This window comes from Schistocerca cancellata, chromosome 3 (assembly GCF_023864275.1).
Source record: "Schistocerca cancellata isolate TAMUIC-IGC-003103 chromosome 3, iqSchCanc2.1, whole genome shotgun sequence".
NCBI classification, from domain to species: domain Eukaryota; kingdom Metazoa; phylum Arthropoda; class Insecta; order Orthoptera; family Acrididae; genus Schistocerca; species Schistocerca cancellata.
Window position 1 is genome coordinate 528,544,298 of NC_064628.1, and position 16,405 is coordinate 528,560,702.

A 16,405-nucleotide genomic window follows, 5' to 3' on the forward strand; every position below is an offset into this window, starting at 1 on the left:
TATCTCGTAAGGTACATGTAACTTTAAAATTTAATTATTGTACCGACGACTTTTGGTTGGTTCTTGGAAGAATGTGACTGAAGTTATCGAGAAACGTTGTTGTCTGTAAATCTGTTAATAGGTGAATCTGGCTGACTTTTCAAATGAATGTAAATTTCGGTTTCCTGTAAAACACTGATTCTCTTCCCTTTCCTAGCGTAGATTTGAAGATTTTCGTTAACGTTCTTCAGTCAATGTCTGTTGTTTAAGAGATGCATCGTTGCCATTAGATTTTATGTGCTGTTTTAAGAGAATTCGAAAGTTTCATCTGGTTTACCCACTGTATACTTTTTCACAATCTTCAGGTCAGATTTTTTATATACCTGACTTATTGATTGTGTTCGTTGTATTTGTCGTGTGTTATAATACTACTAATTAGTAAAAAATAGCGAAAGTTGCCGAAAGTGGAACTTCAATCTGACGTTGTGGCTTGAACCTGTACGTGAATTCCCAGATGTTCAAGTTACGTGCTAGAGGGAGGGAAAGGGGGACGACATTTTGAGTATATACCACCTGTCTTCGCCTAGGATAAGTGAGAAAGTCACGGATTTAACATGATGTTTCTAATGTCTAATTCGTTTTTATTGCCCTTTTTATAGCCTATTGTTATTGTTGTGGTCTTCAGTCCTGAGACTGGTTTGATGCAGCTCTCCATGCTACTCTATCCTGTGCAAGCTTCTTCATCTCCCAGTACCTACTGCAGCTTACATCCTTCTGAATCTGCTTAGTGTATTCATCTCTTGGTCTCCCTCTACGATTTTTACCTTCCACTCTGCCCTCCAATACTAACTTGGTGATCCCTCAATGTCTCATAACATGTCCTACCAACCGATCCCTTCTTCTAGTCAAGTTGTGCCACAAGCTCCTCTTCTCCTCAATTCTACTCAATACCTGCTCATTAGTTATGTGATCTACCCATCTAATCTTCAGCATTCTTCTGTAGCACCTCATTTCGAAAGCTTCTATTCTCTTCTTGTCTAAACTATTTATCGTCCACGTTTCACTTCCATACGTGGCTACACTCCATACAAATACTTTCAGAAACGACTTCCTGACATTTAAATCTATACTCGATGTTAACAAATTTTTCTTCTTCAGAAACGCTTTCCTTGCCATTGCCAGTCTACATTTGATATCCTCTCTCCTTCGACCATCATCAGTTATTTTGCTGCCCAAGTAGCAAAACTCCTTTACTACTTTAAGTGTCTCATTTCCTAATCTAATTCCCGCAGCATCAATTCGACTACATTCCATTATCCTCGTTTAGCTTTTGTTGATGTTCATCTTATATGCTCCTTTCAAGACACTGTCCATTCCGTTCAGCTGCTCTTCCAGGTCCTTTGCTGTCTCTGACAGAATTACAATGTCATCGGCCAACCTCAAAGTTTTTATTTCTTCTCCATGGATTTTAATACCTACTCCAAATTTTTCTTTTGTTTCCTTTATTGCTTGCTCAATATACAGATTGAATAACATCGGGGACAGGCTACAACCTTGTCTCACTCCCTTCCCAACCACTGCTCCCCTTTCATACCCCTCGACTCGTATGACTGCCATCTGCTTTCTGTACAAATTGTAAATAGCCTTTTGCTGTTAGGCTACCTTAAAAATGAGATATGCCGATTTCCATCGAATCAGTAATATGTAAACAATAACTGTGTACCCATTTCCTTTTTTGTATATATCATTTGTATACATCATCCTTTTCAATTCTTATTGTATCTTCCGATTACTATGTACTTGGGGCAGCTTATAAGCGTAGAAGGCTCCTGTCAGAGCTGAGTGGAGAAGGACAAGGCACGCATTATTCACATTAGCCGGGCACGCTGCCACCGAGCCAGACAGGCGCTGGGATGAGGCCTAATGTCTCTCCACGGCACCAAGGACGCACAGGAAAAGTTTTTTTTCCCTTCCTTAACTTACAATTGGCTTCAGAGCCAGCTAAACAGAAAACATGCTTTTAAATTTCATTTCACTGCCTCCGATCTCTTTCTCCGTGCTGAGAAGACAACTCCGGCGACAGATTAGAATCTTCAGAAAATGCGGATACGGGACACATAAGAAAAGCACCCACCTCTCACATCTAAATTTTTTTATTTTTTTCTTAGCTCCAAGCCATAGCGTGGGAAACAGAGAGCGCCATTCCTACTGGCGGAAGTGTTGTGACATCAGAGGGGTGGCTGTCATGTCCCTCACCTATGCCAAAAGACTGCAACTAAGCGATCGATAGGATATGGCTCGTTTTCCATTTTGGTAGTAAGGAGACTCTTGCGGTGCTCAGGCCTGTGATTGGAAAAGACTAATGGAACAGATAGAAAGATAATGGGGGTACAAGTTTTCGTAATTTCCACCGGAAGATATACGTCTCACATCTTCTCTCTACTCTAGACACTCTCGATACTCTGACAACAGACGGGTCGGTTTACCATGTTTTCAGTCCCAACACGTCAAACAGTCGTCTAACTGCTGGAAAACTTCTGTTTGGTGTGCGGTAATGAACAACTTCCACTTGAAACTACAATTTCGGAATGACCTTCTGCCTCGGCGTTCAGCCAAGAAGACAGATTTATGTTAGCCTACTGCTCTGTCAGGTCACAATTTGTCATTAAATATGAAAGTTGGCGGACGTCTGGTTCACATTTCTGAAAGTATAAGAATACTTCGTGCTTCCCAGGCCAAATAGGAGAGCTTCACTCTAAGTGCGGGTTCGATATGAGCATGACGCAGAATAACTTATTTTATTGCACTGAGGCCATCTGACTTTATTCACACAAATGAAATATTCCTTAACTTCGTGATTGGTTGTTTGAAAGTTTAAAGGCAGGTTTTGCATTGGAATGGACACATACTGTCTTCCTTATTAACGTAAATTTGAAGAGGGATTTTTCGGTACTTATTTCAGCGTAAGGTAGGATTAGTTGCATTTTTGTCACCAACCACCAGGTGTGTCTGTACAGACGGACCCGTCATGCAGCAAATGAGGTGTTCCATCACACCAGCAGTCGCAGATACGACGACAACGCACACATGATTGATACGGTAAAGCACAGCTCAGCTCCGGCAGTTGACTCCTTGCTCAGCTCTGGTCGTAATTCATTTGATTTTGGACTCGCATGCCAACTTTAATTTTATAATGTACATTTATTGTTGATGAACAAAATCATATTCCTTCGGGAATGAATAGTAGAAAAATTGTCAGGTTGTTCCATTCCTTTCCCCTTGCTATGAAAACATTCAGCAGCCAATTAAGTAAGTTAATTTTTAAGCAAATCTTGCTTATAGCCACCACTCAGACAGCAGTGTTGCTGAAACATGTTAAATGTGCTACTTTTTGTTTGTTCAAAATCACAAATGAAATTCATCAAACATACTACCTTTCTTTCAAGTTTCTAGTACCAGTCATCAATAAGATCTGTATACCATTCTTAAAGGTGATGGAGCGACTCATTGGATTTCACTAAAAATAGTTTTTTTAAGATGCATAATTTTTCATTAAGTCCGTAAAAGGGATAGTTCATATGTAAATATTCCGAATCTTGGGTTGACTGACACAGGGCTAATTTATTTCTCGCGTTATCCAATATGCGCTGCGTAGTTTTGTTAAGCATTTAACTTAAGGGAAGTACTGTGGTGCTTCACGTACACATACACAATACCTGACCTCCTCTGAAGGTGATTCCTTTGTTAGAGGAACTTCCTTTAAACAGGTATACCTATCGGCTGACTTCAGTCTAAAAAAAGGTACAGCTCTAACACAAACTACTACAGGGATTTTTCGGTGAGTGATCCCACCACCATCAACTACAGTGTCACCTATAAGCTATGCCAGCTTGCACTTCCCATACCTATTGTGGTGCAGGCCAAGTGAAACCCGATCTATTGACAGACCCAACTGGCACCACTGCAGTGTGAGCCATGCCCTCTGCCATCAGGGCCCTCCCCAGTCCCATGTTAACACGCCTAACAGCCGCTTTAAGATGAGGCCGATCATGACGCTGAAACAGTTGCACGAAATGCACATTAGTGTCACCGGTTTGAGTAGCTATCTTTACCAGGTCACCGCCTACATCATATTCCCCGTCCCTATCAGGACTATTCCCTGCTCCACTCACTGTCATTACCTGATTCTTTGTGTCACTTTGAAGCGTAGTGCAACCTTCAATGAAAGCTACATCTCCTGCCATAACAATAAACAACTTACTATTCTGACGTCCCCTTGTTCATGTGCATCCATCAGTATACAACAGTTTGAAGTGGCGTTTATTCATAATCAAAACAATTTGCTGCTCAGTCCAGTAGCAACGGCATTGACGAGCCTACTGCATTCCGAGAAGTTTTTTAATTTTGTGCAAAAACGAAACTCGCACAATGGCTCACGAGGTGGTCGAGGTGTAGATACTGAAATGCTCTGAATCATCGAGGAGATAAAGATGTACTGACTGTTACGTCATGCGGACAAGATGGTTACAATGCGGTCACTTGCGACATCCAGTTACCACGCGTCTCTGCGTATAATCCTGGCCCACAGACCGTTATCCCACACTTTCTCTGTGGAAGAACCTGCCCCGTTCGAGCTAAAAAAAATGTGGAATGATCATTTTGTGGCACAAGGGTCTGTCTAACGACACACCAAATTTCAGGTAAACTCACATGCTGGTATACGCCATTTGACTTCAATGAAGAATGCTCATACGTGTTTCCACATTCCATATGATTTGATGGTTCGTTAGTGAGTGAGAGTGGAGTAGCAACGAACTTTCAGGTCACAGTAGAGGATAGTATTGCTGTGCTCCCATGTGGAGGCCATTTACCTGCGATTTTAATTACTTTCCCATATAACGGTGTTTTATAGAAGGGGCGGTCAAATAATTTCCGTAGGAATGCCGCAGAGTGCAGAATAGGTATGCCAATCGGCAAAATACCCTTGAGCGTTGAGGCAATCATCCCACTGACGCACCAGGTTGAAGATATCCGTTTGGTAAAACACGGTGTCCTGTTGTGTGAAGAAATCCGTAACTGCTTGCTGCACATCGTCATCCAGCAGCAACCGTCGACCCTTCAGGGCCATTGTTAAGGGAGCGAAGTCTCGATAATCGTATGGGGAGAGATCAAGACTGTGGAGCGGCTGCTCGAGTGTCGCCCACTTGAGCTGGCGTAACATCTGTTTTACGACATTTGCGGTATGGCGACGTGCATTATTACAAAGAAGCAGCACCCGTTGGCGTTCCATTCCTCAACGGTTTTCTGCGACAGACATGCTGCCCCGTACACGTTCTTTATTCTGCGATGGATGTCTGCTGGTGATTGTCCTTTGGCAGCCAAGGAAAGAATAACAGTACGTTGGTCTTGTTTGAACGCATTGGCAATAACGTCGCCACTACCAACAAGTCCATACTTATACAGCCGTATTGGAGTCGCGCTGCGTTGCATATACGCTGCAAGATCGCCCTCAAACTTAATCTTTTTGATAGCCCATTATACCGGGTGATCAAAAAGTCAGTATAAGTTCGAAAACTGAATAAATCACGGAATAATATAGATAGAGAGGTACAAATTGACATATATGCTTGGAATGACATGAGGTTTTATTAGAACCAACAAAAATACAAAAGTTCAAAAAATGTCCGACAGATGGCGCTTCAGCTGATCAGAATAGCCATAATTACCATAACAAAGTAAGACAAAGCAAAGATGATGTTCTTTACAGGAAATGCTCAATATGTCCACCATCATTCCTCAACAATAGCTGTAGTCGAGGAATACTGTTGTGAACAGCACTGTAAAGCATGTCCGGAGTTATGGTGAGGCATTGGCGTCGGATGTTGTCTTTCAGCATCCCTAGAGATGTCATTCGATCACGATACACTTGCGACTTCAGGTAACCCTAAAACCAATAATCGGACGGACTGAGGTCTGGGGACCTGGGAGGCCAAGCATGACGAAAGTGGCAGCTGAGCACACGATCATCACCAAACGGCGCGCAAGAGATCTTTCACGCGTCTAGCAATATGGGGTGGAGCACCATCCTGCATAAACATCGTACGTTCCAGCAGGTGTTTATCAGCCAGACTGGGGATGATGCGATTCTGTAACATATCGGCGTACCTCTCACCCGTCACGGTAGCAGTTAACAAAACCAGAATCACGCACTTCCTCGAAGAAAAAAGGCCCGATAACGGTAGATATGGTAAATCCCACCCATACCGTGACTTTCTCGTCGTGATATGGAGTTTCCACGACAGCTCTAGGATTTCCGGTAGCCCAAATTCTGCAGTTGTGGGCGTTGACAGACCCTCGGTGCGTGAAATAAGCTTCGTCGATCCAAAACACGTTACTGAACCAATCGTCGTCTTCCGCCATCTTTTGAAACACCGACACCGCAAATGCCCTCCGCTTCACTAAATCGCCAGGTAACAGTTCATGATGCCGTTGGATTTTGTACGGATAGCATCGAAGGGTACGTCTAAGTGCCAACCAAACAGCAGTGTATGGAATGCCGGTGCGACGTGCGACTGCACGACCGCTGACTTCCCCGTGCATAGACGAACCCGCTACAGTCTCCATTTCTTCCTGAACTGTCTCAGCAGCATTACGCCTTCTGCTCGATCAGCCACTACGGGGTCTATCGTCTAAACAACCCGTGGCTTCGAACTTGAAAATCATTCTCGCCACAGCTGCATTTGTCAACGGACCTTTACCCGTTCGAATCCCCTTCCTATGGCGATAGGATCGTAACGCTGAACTAGCACATTCCCCATTCTGATAATACAGCTTCACTAAAAGCGCCTTTTCAGGTAACGTCAACATGGTGCGACTGCTGTCGCATCTGATTCTCTCTCTCATTACAGCTCCTTTTATACACGACTGTAATGCGCAGTCACTGACGTTTTGCTGTTCAGCGCCATCTGTGGACATTTTGTGAACTGTTTTTTTTGTTCTAATAAAACCCCATGTCATTCCAAGCATGTGTGCCAATTTTTACCTCTCTATCTACATTATTCCGTGGTTTATTAAGTCTTCAAATTTATACTGACTTTTTGATCACCCGGTACAACCTGCGAGGTGCGGAACGTTCTGGCCATTATTTCTGATTGTTGCTGTTTAACACTAAAGGCATACTTTGAGCTATCGAGGAGATTTGACAGTAACTTACGACCGAAGCGTAGTTCGTCGTTGAGTACTCGCTGCCTGAGCTGTTCCGGACTGTCGCCGGTGAACGGGAAGTCACCGACGAGCAGCAGGTACGTGATGACGCCCATGGACCACACGTCGCACTGGTGCGAGTACATGCGCAATTCCATTACCTCGGGAGCTGGACATAGGAGTCTCTGTTGTGACTGCCAAGAACGATTCAACTGCAAAATTAGTTCTTTTAACTCTAGGTGCGTTACACAAGAAGTAACTTATTTTATAAAGACCTCTATGGTCATTAGAACTTATCAGTATTAGAGTTTAATGAGAAAGTGACCTGCATCACTACCCGATTTTGGCTTCGATGTCTATAGGAACTGACGTGTATGTTTGCATTGTACTACTTGCTTTAAATGTCTGATTGAAAGGAGATAACTTCAATATTAACGCGTCTTCTGTCTGCTACTTTGTACTAATGGATACGAATACCACATTTACATAAACAGGAAGTATAGAGAAAACAGTGACAGTGCTTTGTATGTTGTGTGGTATGGCAAACTGGTGGTCATTTTCGAAGAGGGAACCCACTATACGGAAGTGCATATCTTGGGCCCTATCGGACGTTGGCGTTTGAAGACGGTGGCGTCAGAGTTGTTTCACACTGTAGTTGATTTCCTCTAGCCATCAGGGTAATGTGAAGGCACATACTGCGCGGTTCTAAAGTGCTCTGTTCTCAACGCAATTAGGCTGTGTGCGCATTAGATAGAAACTTTGGTGTCAGCATTATGACGTGTATCACCATACGAGTATCGAAATAAGCGATCTCGTATTTGATCATGGAAAAATTGATCTCTGTGATGCAGCTGCTGCACAACTGTATACAAAAACGTTTCCCAGCAGAAATAAACCTCGTTTTTCGACGCAAAGCATTTTTTTGTGGTTGTCACGTTTTACTTTGTAGTATTGAGAAACGCAGGCTCGTTCGCGCTGCACGGTGGTCGGCGCCTTGACTGGATGTGCCGAAATTTTGTCAGTGGAGGTCGGGCTCATCCTGTATATCTGTAATGGTGTAAGGATATGTCAGTGAAATTAAAACACGAGTAACGGATCGCGATATCCAACCTTTTCTTTCCAAAGAGGAGTTCAGAATTTTAACTACTGCATATTTTAAAAATGTGCTGACATTAACTCTCGGGGTCACTTACACAAGAGTGAAATTCTTTATTTTAGTCGAAAATACCTTCTGCAGCTCTGTTTGCGAGTTGTTTGATGTTACTACCATAACGCGCATGCGCTGCTGATACACATTTATGAGTAAATGAATATAAGATAGCTGGCATGTTGGAGAGAGAGTACGCCTTGATGATGTCTGGAACAGTAGTTAACGCTCGCGATGGAGGAAAGTTGTTCTCACAGTGAGCGATGACCTTGGCTTAAAAATCAGAACGATGGGGATGGTACCCATAAAATAGCTGTCAGCCTCGAGGTGTGCTACGAGTCTATGAGGGGTGGGGGTGGGGGATCATGTAAAGGCAGAACAGTCGTAAGCGGACGATCATTGGGGTTCCTGAAGCACCTCAGCTGTACCAGTTTTACCCAGGCAAATAAGGGTTTGCCAGAGTGGACACATATTCTAGTCGTGGGACTCCTATCGAACATAGCAGTCACGTTCAAACCACGCCCGTTGGATCGTGGGGACCACTTGGATGAGTCACTCCTAACCCAAGAAAATAACCCGTGACTTCTATCTATCTGAGCGCTCTTAAACGACAATATGGCAGGAAAATTCTAAAGGACCATAACTGAAATCCTAGACGTGTTGGATTATAAACAGACAAGAGGCTAGTTTTAGGAAACTCTCATCTTTTTAAACCCAGAAAGCGTTGTCGACAGTGACTGAAAACCTGAAATCAGTGAAAAAGGTCTCAAATGGAATTCCGATAATGGAGATCGCACCCTATGTCGGGCAAAATTGCTCTTAAGCACCGTTTTGGGTAATATCCAATTGTGACAGAACTGCAAATTACCTTAAATTACAGCAAATTTCCTGTGCCATGAAACAATATCATCGGTGTAGAAGTATGTGAACTGAAGGAACAGTAGGTGATTGAAAGTGTCATACAGTTAAGAATATAATGAAGGGCTGCAGAAGACGCCAGTTTTTATCTTCACTGACAACACTTGTGCCGCGTGTAACACTATATCAATTAGGGTTTCAGGGTTGACGCCATTGCTTGAACCTTTCCACTGGCGAATGTGGTTTCTCTGTCTGGATAGTGAGTGTTTATCCGTGCGTGAGCGGTGCGCTTAGTGGAGTACGGTCAGCACAGTCATCAAGAAGGAAGCTGTTGCTCAGCGGCTGGCCCGCGTGGTTAGGATTGTTTAGATGACCGCTCGCATGCATGGAGTTATTGTGAGTGTGCTAAGAAGAGCAGTTATCAGGTACGGAAACCTGTGGCTGATGAATTCGTCATGCTTGGCCTCCCAGGTCCCCAGACCTCAGTCCGTCCGATTATTGGTTTTAGGGTTACCTGAAGTCGCAAGTGTATCGTGATTGACTACGTTCTGTTAACGTCCGATGCACAGCGTTATATTGTGGCTATGCTGTTTGTATATTTGATTGTGGCAAGGAATCTTCATTTAGAGAAAGTACTGGAATCTTATAGATACGATAACGCAATGAGGTAAGAAGTTTTCAGTGCGTCGATATAGTGCATAATAACTGAGTGTAGTCATTGGAGCCCCACATGGTTTTATGTGTGTTGCATACTCTTATGCACCTTATACGAGTGTGTGTTGTAAGTACACAGAGAACTTTTCAGTGCGTCCATATAGTGCGTAACAATTTGATTGTAGGCACGGGAGCACCATAAGATTTTATGTGCGGTGCTTGATCTTGTGCAACTTGCATGAGTGTATGTTGTAATCAGACAGCTAGCTTATTAGACACTGGATGTCACGAGTAGGTCGGTAATATGTGTTAGTAATTGGTTATGTTCACTGGTATCCACAATAACTTATGTTTGTTCTGAACTTATGGAGCTGCTGTGTATGTAATGTGTTGAACAACAGTTGGCTTGCTAGACTTCATATGTTAGGAGTAACGCATCTTTGTACTGGGCGGCTGCACCAGCGGAAACGTCTGCTACTAACTGAAAGCACACTCTGTTTCTACTACTGAGCTGTTTCAGGTTAGCTATTACGGTATTTCCTGTGCCTTATGTTAGCTAGCGGACTGGGACTCGATTTCAAGATCTATATAACGGCGCTATTCTGGTGGGAAACATACGGGCTCCTGCCAAGGGAATCTTCGTTCCTAAATATTGTACTTACAACAATTACACTCCTGGAAATGGAAAAAAGAACACATTGACACCGGTGTGTCAGACCCACCATACTTGCTCCGGACACTGCGGGAGGGCTGCACAAGCAATGATCACACGCACGGCACAGCGGACACACCAGGAACCGCGGTGTTGGCCGTCGAATGGCGCTAGCTGCGCAGCATTTGTGCACCGCCGCCGTCAGTGTCAGCCAGTTTGCCGTGGCATACGGAGCTCCATCGCAGTCTTTAACACTGGTAGCATGCCGCGACAGCGTGGACGTGAACCGTATGTGCAGTTGACGGACTTTGAGCGAGGGCGTATAGTGGGCATGCGGGAGGCCGGGTGGACGTACCGCCGAATTGCTCAATACGTGGGGCGTGAGGTCTCCACAGTACATCGATGTTGTCGCCAGTGGTCGGCGGAAGGTGCACGTGCCCGTCGACCTGGGACCGGACCGTAGCGACGCACGGATGCACGCCAAGACCGTAGGATCCTACGCAGTGCCGTAGGGGACCACACCGCCACTTCCCAGCAAATTAGGGACACTGTTGCTCCTGGGGTATCGGCGAGGACCATTCGCAACCGTCTCCATGAAGCTGGGCTACGGTCCCGCACACCGTTAGGCCGTCTTCCGCTCACGCCCCAACATCGTGCAGCCCGCCTCCAGTGGTGTCGCGACAGGCGTGAATGGAGGGACGAATGGAGACGTGTCGTCTTCAGCAATGAGAGTCGCTCTGCCTTGGTGCCAATGATGGTCGTATGCGTGTTTGGCGCCGTGCAGGTGAGTGCCACAATCAGGACTGCATACGACCGAGGCACACAGGGCCAACACCCGGCATCATGGTGTGGGGAGCGATCTCCTACACTGGCCGTACACCACTGGTGATCGTCGAGGGGACACTGAATAGTGCACGGTACATCCAAACCGTCATCGAACCCATCGTTCTACCATTCCTAGACCGGCAAGGGAACTTGCTGTTCCAACAGGACAATGCACGTCCGCATGTATCCCGTGCCACCCAACGTGCTCTAGAAGGTGTAAGTCAACTACCCTGGCCAGCAAGATCTCCGGATCTGTCCCCCATTGAGCATGTTTGGGACTGGATGAAGCGTCGTCTCACGCGGTCTGCACGTCCAGCACGAACGCTGGTCCAACTGAGGCGCCAGGTGGAAATGGCATGGCAAGCCGTTCCACAGGACTACATCCAGCATCTCTACGATCGTCTCCATGGGAGAATAGCAGCCTGCATTGCTGTGAAAGGTGGATATACACTGTATTAGTGCCGACATTGTGCATGCTCTGTTGCCTGTGTCTATGTGCCTGTGGTTCTGTCAGTGTGATCATGTGATGTATCTGACCCCAGGAATGTGTCAATAAAGTTTCCCCTTCCTGGGACAATGAATTCACGGTGTTCTTATTTCAATTTCCAGGAGTGTATTACATTCCTGTTCTTTAATAGGCTGTCATACCCAGAGTGAATGTTGATGTCTTTCGTGTCCGCACTGTTCTGAACTTGCTGCACTGGTTTGTGTTCTATGCTATAACTTTGAATGTGGTAGTAAATTTTAATTGAAGGTTTTCTTGAGTGTCTTCTTATTTTACTGACTTTAGGAGTAATGCTATTTATGGATTTAATTCCTGTCCCGAGATCGCAGTACCGATTTATTTTTTTACGCTATGATACTGAACACTAAGCTCAGTTTTAAAGTAAACATTCTCTTTCTGGCATTATTATCATTTTTGGGAATAATGTATTCATGAAAATAATGAGTGTAACTTATGATGCAGATCAAATTAAAATTGTAGTTATATCAACAACCGAGTAATTGAGCATCTTTATATTATCGCGGCGCAAAGACTGTTCCATAAAATTTCGCGCTTGCAACCGCATAAATTCGACTTCTTCTTATTCTAATATTTCGGCTGAATACCGTGCAGCCAACTTCAGAGTGAGGCGAGGTGACTGACGCTCTAGTTTTTTTTCTTTATTGTAATTTCATTCCCCCGCTCCATACGGGCAGGGGAGGGCTGGCAGCGACACAGTCCACTGCTCTTCAGTCAATTGGCTATACAAAAATACAAAAGGGTAATTACATAAAAATGGGGGATAAAAAGGGGGACATGGAAAACACAGTAAATGGAGATGATGGGGCTTAAAATATGCACTGGGGACATGCACTGGGGGACAGTTAAAAAGTCGTCATGAAGTTAAAAGAACACAACTGGCAAATCAAAGTGCACTTAAAAAACCATTGGAGGTAAACACAAGTTAAAAGTCGGCCACAAGATAAAAATCACACAGAGCACGACACTTAAAAACTACTGGAAACGACGGAGCACTCATGAAGAATAAAAAAAACCACTGGTATGGACCTGCCAAGGGTCTGGAGGAGGCTAGAGAGGAGGGAAAAAGAGGGGAGGGAGGTGTGGTGGTGGGGCTGGGGGTGGAAGGAAGAGGGAAAAAAGGGGGCCGGAGGCTCACCAAGGGGCAGATGGGCAGGGCGGAAGATGAAGAGGGAAAGACAGGAGGGAGTGCAGAGACACTGAAGGAGAGCACAGGAGAGGGAGGAGGTGTAGGAGACAAAGTCACTCAGGAGAAGAGAGGGAGACGAGAGGGAGCTTGGAGGAGGAGGCAGGAGGTAGGTGGGGCTAGAGTTGGGAGGAGGGGTAGATGTCAGGGCGAAGTTCGTCATCCGGGAAGGGTACGTGCTGGAAGTTCCATTGGGAAAGGAGGTGGAGGGTGTGGAGATGGAGAGAGGGCAGGACACAACGGTAAAGGCGCGGCAACAGTCTGGGGGTGGAGAGGAAGGGGGAAATCAGGGTCCGGGGGGGGGGGGGATCGAGTCAGCAGGCAATATACAGTGTGTAGAAGTGTTTGAGGAAAAGGAGAAGGTGGGGGAAGGGGATGAGGGTCATAGAGGATTTGTGTGGGTGATGGAAGGCGGATACGGAAGGCGAGGTGGAGTGTAAGGCGCTCGAGGATTTGAAGGGCGTTATAGAATCTGGGAGGAGCAGTAATAAAGCAATGCTGGCATAACAAAGGATGGGGTGGATCAAGGATTTGTAGGTGTGAAGGATGGTGGAAGGATCAGTCCCCATGCCTGGCTGGACAGGAGTTTCAGGAGGCAGAGTCTGTTGTGGGCTTTGTGTTGGATAGTAAGATGGGGAGTCCAGGTGAGGTGGCAGTCAAGGGTGAGGCCAAGGTATTTGAGGGTAGGTGTGAGGTGGATAGGATGGCCATAAATTGTGAGGTAGAAATCATAGAGATGGAAGGAGTGAGTGGTGCAGCCTATGATGATCGCCTGGGTCTTTGAGGGGTTGATATGAAGAAACCACTGGTTGCACTAAGTGGTGAACTGGTCAAGGTGGGTTTGGAGGGTACGTTGGGACTGTTGAAGGGTAGGATAAAGTGCTAGGAAGGCGGTGTCATCAGCAAATTGGAGGAGATGAATAAGCAGGGGAGGTTTGGGCATGTCAGCAGTGTACAGGAGATAGAGGAAAGGGGAAAGGACAGAGCCTTGGGGCATGCCGGTAGAGTGATAGAAGGTACAGCAGTTGCAATAGTGGATAGTGACATAGGAAGCAATGAGATGGACGAAATTGATAGAGAGAGCATAGGCCTGGAGTTTGAAGAGGAGCCCAGGATACCTGACATGGTCATACGCATTCTGGAGGTCAAGGGAAATAAAGATAGTGGAGTAACAGGAGTTAAGTTGGAGGGAAAGAAGAATGGTAAGGTTAAGGAGCTGATCGTTGGCTGAGAAGGAAGGCCAGTAGCCGAACTAGGTAAGGGGAAGGAGGTGGTGCTGGTTAAAATGGCAGTGAATACGGCAGGAGAGGATGGGTTTCAAGACCTTACTGAGCACAGAGGTGATGCAGATGAGACGATAGGAAGAGGTATCAGAGGGGGGTTTGTTGGGCTTAGGGAATAGCAGGACATGAGAAATGTTCCATAAGTCAGGGTAAAAGACAGTACAGAGGACATTTTACAGGGCAGCAAGGACAGCCAGGAAGGCCTGGGGGATTCCTTGAGGTGGCGGTAGGTGACACCATCATGACCAGGGGCTGTGTAGCATTTGGAGTGGAGGACGAGTGTGATATCATGTGAAGTGGTGGGAGTGTTGATGTCTGAGGGGGGTAACTGATCGAAGTACTGGAAACTAGGGGCGATTGGTGGGACAGAGGTATCAACGTGGTCAAGGATGGTGGGGAAGAGGAAGTAATCAAAATGGGGATCGTCAGGAATGGAGAAGACCTCGAAGTGATGGGAAGGAAAATGGTTAGCTGTACTGAGGTTGTCAGGGAAGGGGCGATCGTCGTGGAAGATAGGGTAATGTGCGGTGGGATGGCTACTAGTAAGGTGGTGGAAGGCTGACCAGTACTTGGAGGAATTGACAGGGAGGATGGAGTTGAGGTGTGTGCATGTCTGGCTCCAGTCATGGCGTTTATTTGCTGTAATGAAGTTCTGGATGTGTTGATGTAATTGCCAACGGCTGATGAGTGTATCCCGCTCACAGGTGTGGAGGAAGGAGCAGTAGAGCCTGTGGGATTCATGAAGAAGAAGGACGACCTGCCGAGCAAGGGTAGGGCAGTGAGGGTGGATGAGTTTGGTAGGGACACAGGCCTCCACAGCGTCAGTGATGGTTTTCTGAAGGAAGGAAGAGGCATAGGTGATGTCAGTGGGACAGTGAAAGGTCAGGGAGTGGCTTTTGACCTGTGATGCAATGGATTCCCAGTAGTCATCCCAGTCAGTGCAGTGGTAGTCGTGGATGGACTTTGGAGGGGCAGCTGGTTGGTAGGCTGCAGGGGGGCCATGGGCAGAGGAGACAGTGAAAAGGATGAGGAGGTGGTCACTACCAATGGGATCAAGGACGTACATGGTGATATGACCAAGAGGGTTGGGGGAAGTGAGGACAACATTGGGGGTGGAGTTACTTTCAGGAGAGCTGTATTGTTGGAGTGGAGCAAGGTCACCATGGAGGGTGTCAAGGAACTGATGCTACTGCCGAAGGGTGGCACGGTCATGGCTGTGAACATTGAGGTTGGCAGCAATTACATAGGTGGAGAAGGTATGGTCAACATGGGAAATGAAGTCGTTGGGGAGAGGAGCTGCAGGACGGATATAGATAGCGGCACAGGTGTTGGTGAGGAAGGGAAAAAAGATTCTGAGGAGAAGGTGTTCATTTGGGTCACTGAGGAGGGTTTGTGGCCAGACAGGTGCCTCAGGCGAGGGGAAGGGTATTATGCTCCAGCACATGCTCTGTCCTTTTAAACCTGTGGACTGCATCACTGTCCATGCAGCCACAGATACACAAGGTGCCAGAGACATTGATCAGTGGCAAAGAGGTATGACAAAAGCATGGAATTAGATCTATGGCTGCACCATAGATCCACACAGTGACATTGATGTATCACTGTGAGCTGCCCCGGTGTGACGTCTTTGTGATTCTATTATAGAAATTGCCGGATTCTGTGATTTGTCCAACCGACAAACGAATTTCAATGCTTCTTTCACTACTGAGTCCCAGAAAGATGAAGTCGAGGCTAAAATTTCGACGTTATCGTGCACAATAGAGTGCCCATGGTCAATACAGTGCTCAGCCATCATAGGTTTATTGGGTTGTAAGAGCTGGGTGCACCTGCGGAGCTCTTTGCATCTCTCCTGGACTGTACGTGTCGTCTGTCCGATGTATGAACGGCCGCACCACGAGGGGATCTTGTAAACCCCAGGCTTCCAAAGCACCAAATCATCTTTAACAGGACCCAGGAGTGCTGCTGTCTTTGGTGGAGGCCGAAAAATCACTTTCACTCTGTGCTTACTGAGGATCCGTTTTATTTTTGACGATGGGCTTCCCACGTATGGCAGAAAATTCATGTCTTCTTCTGCTTTTCTTATACACACTGTTGG

At 46.0% G+C, this 16,405-nt stretch overlaps 1 protein-coding gene across 1 annotated transcript in view; it reads right to left on the reverse strand.

The window, feature by feature from the left end:
• Window positions 1-1,752: 1,752 nt before the first annotated feature.
• The window catches only part of LOC126176405 (serine/threonine-protein kinase 33-like), a 73,901-nt gene continuing 59,248 nt past the window's right edge, over window positions 1,753-16,405 (reverse strand). The window contains exons 4-5 of the mRNA XM_049923563.1: window positions 7,193-7,417; window positions 1,753-1,817 (exon numbers count right to left, since the gene is read on the reverse strand). Coding sequence (XP_049779520.1) covers window positions 1,753-1,817; window positions 7,193-7,417 — 290 coding nt within the window. The remainder of the gene's footprint in view (window positions 1,818-7,192; window positions 7,418-16,405) is intronic.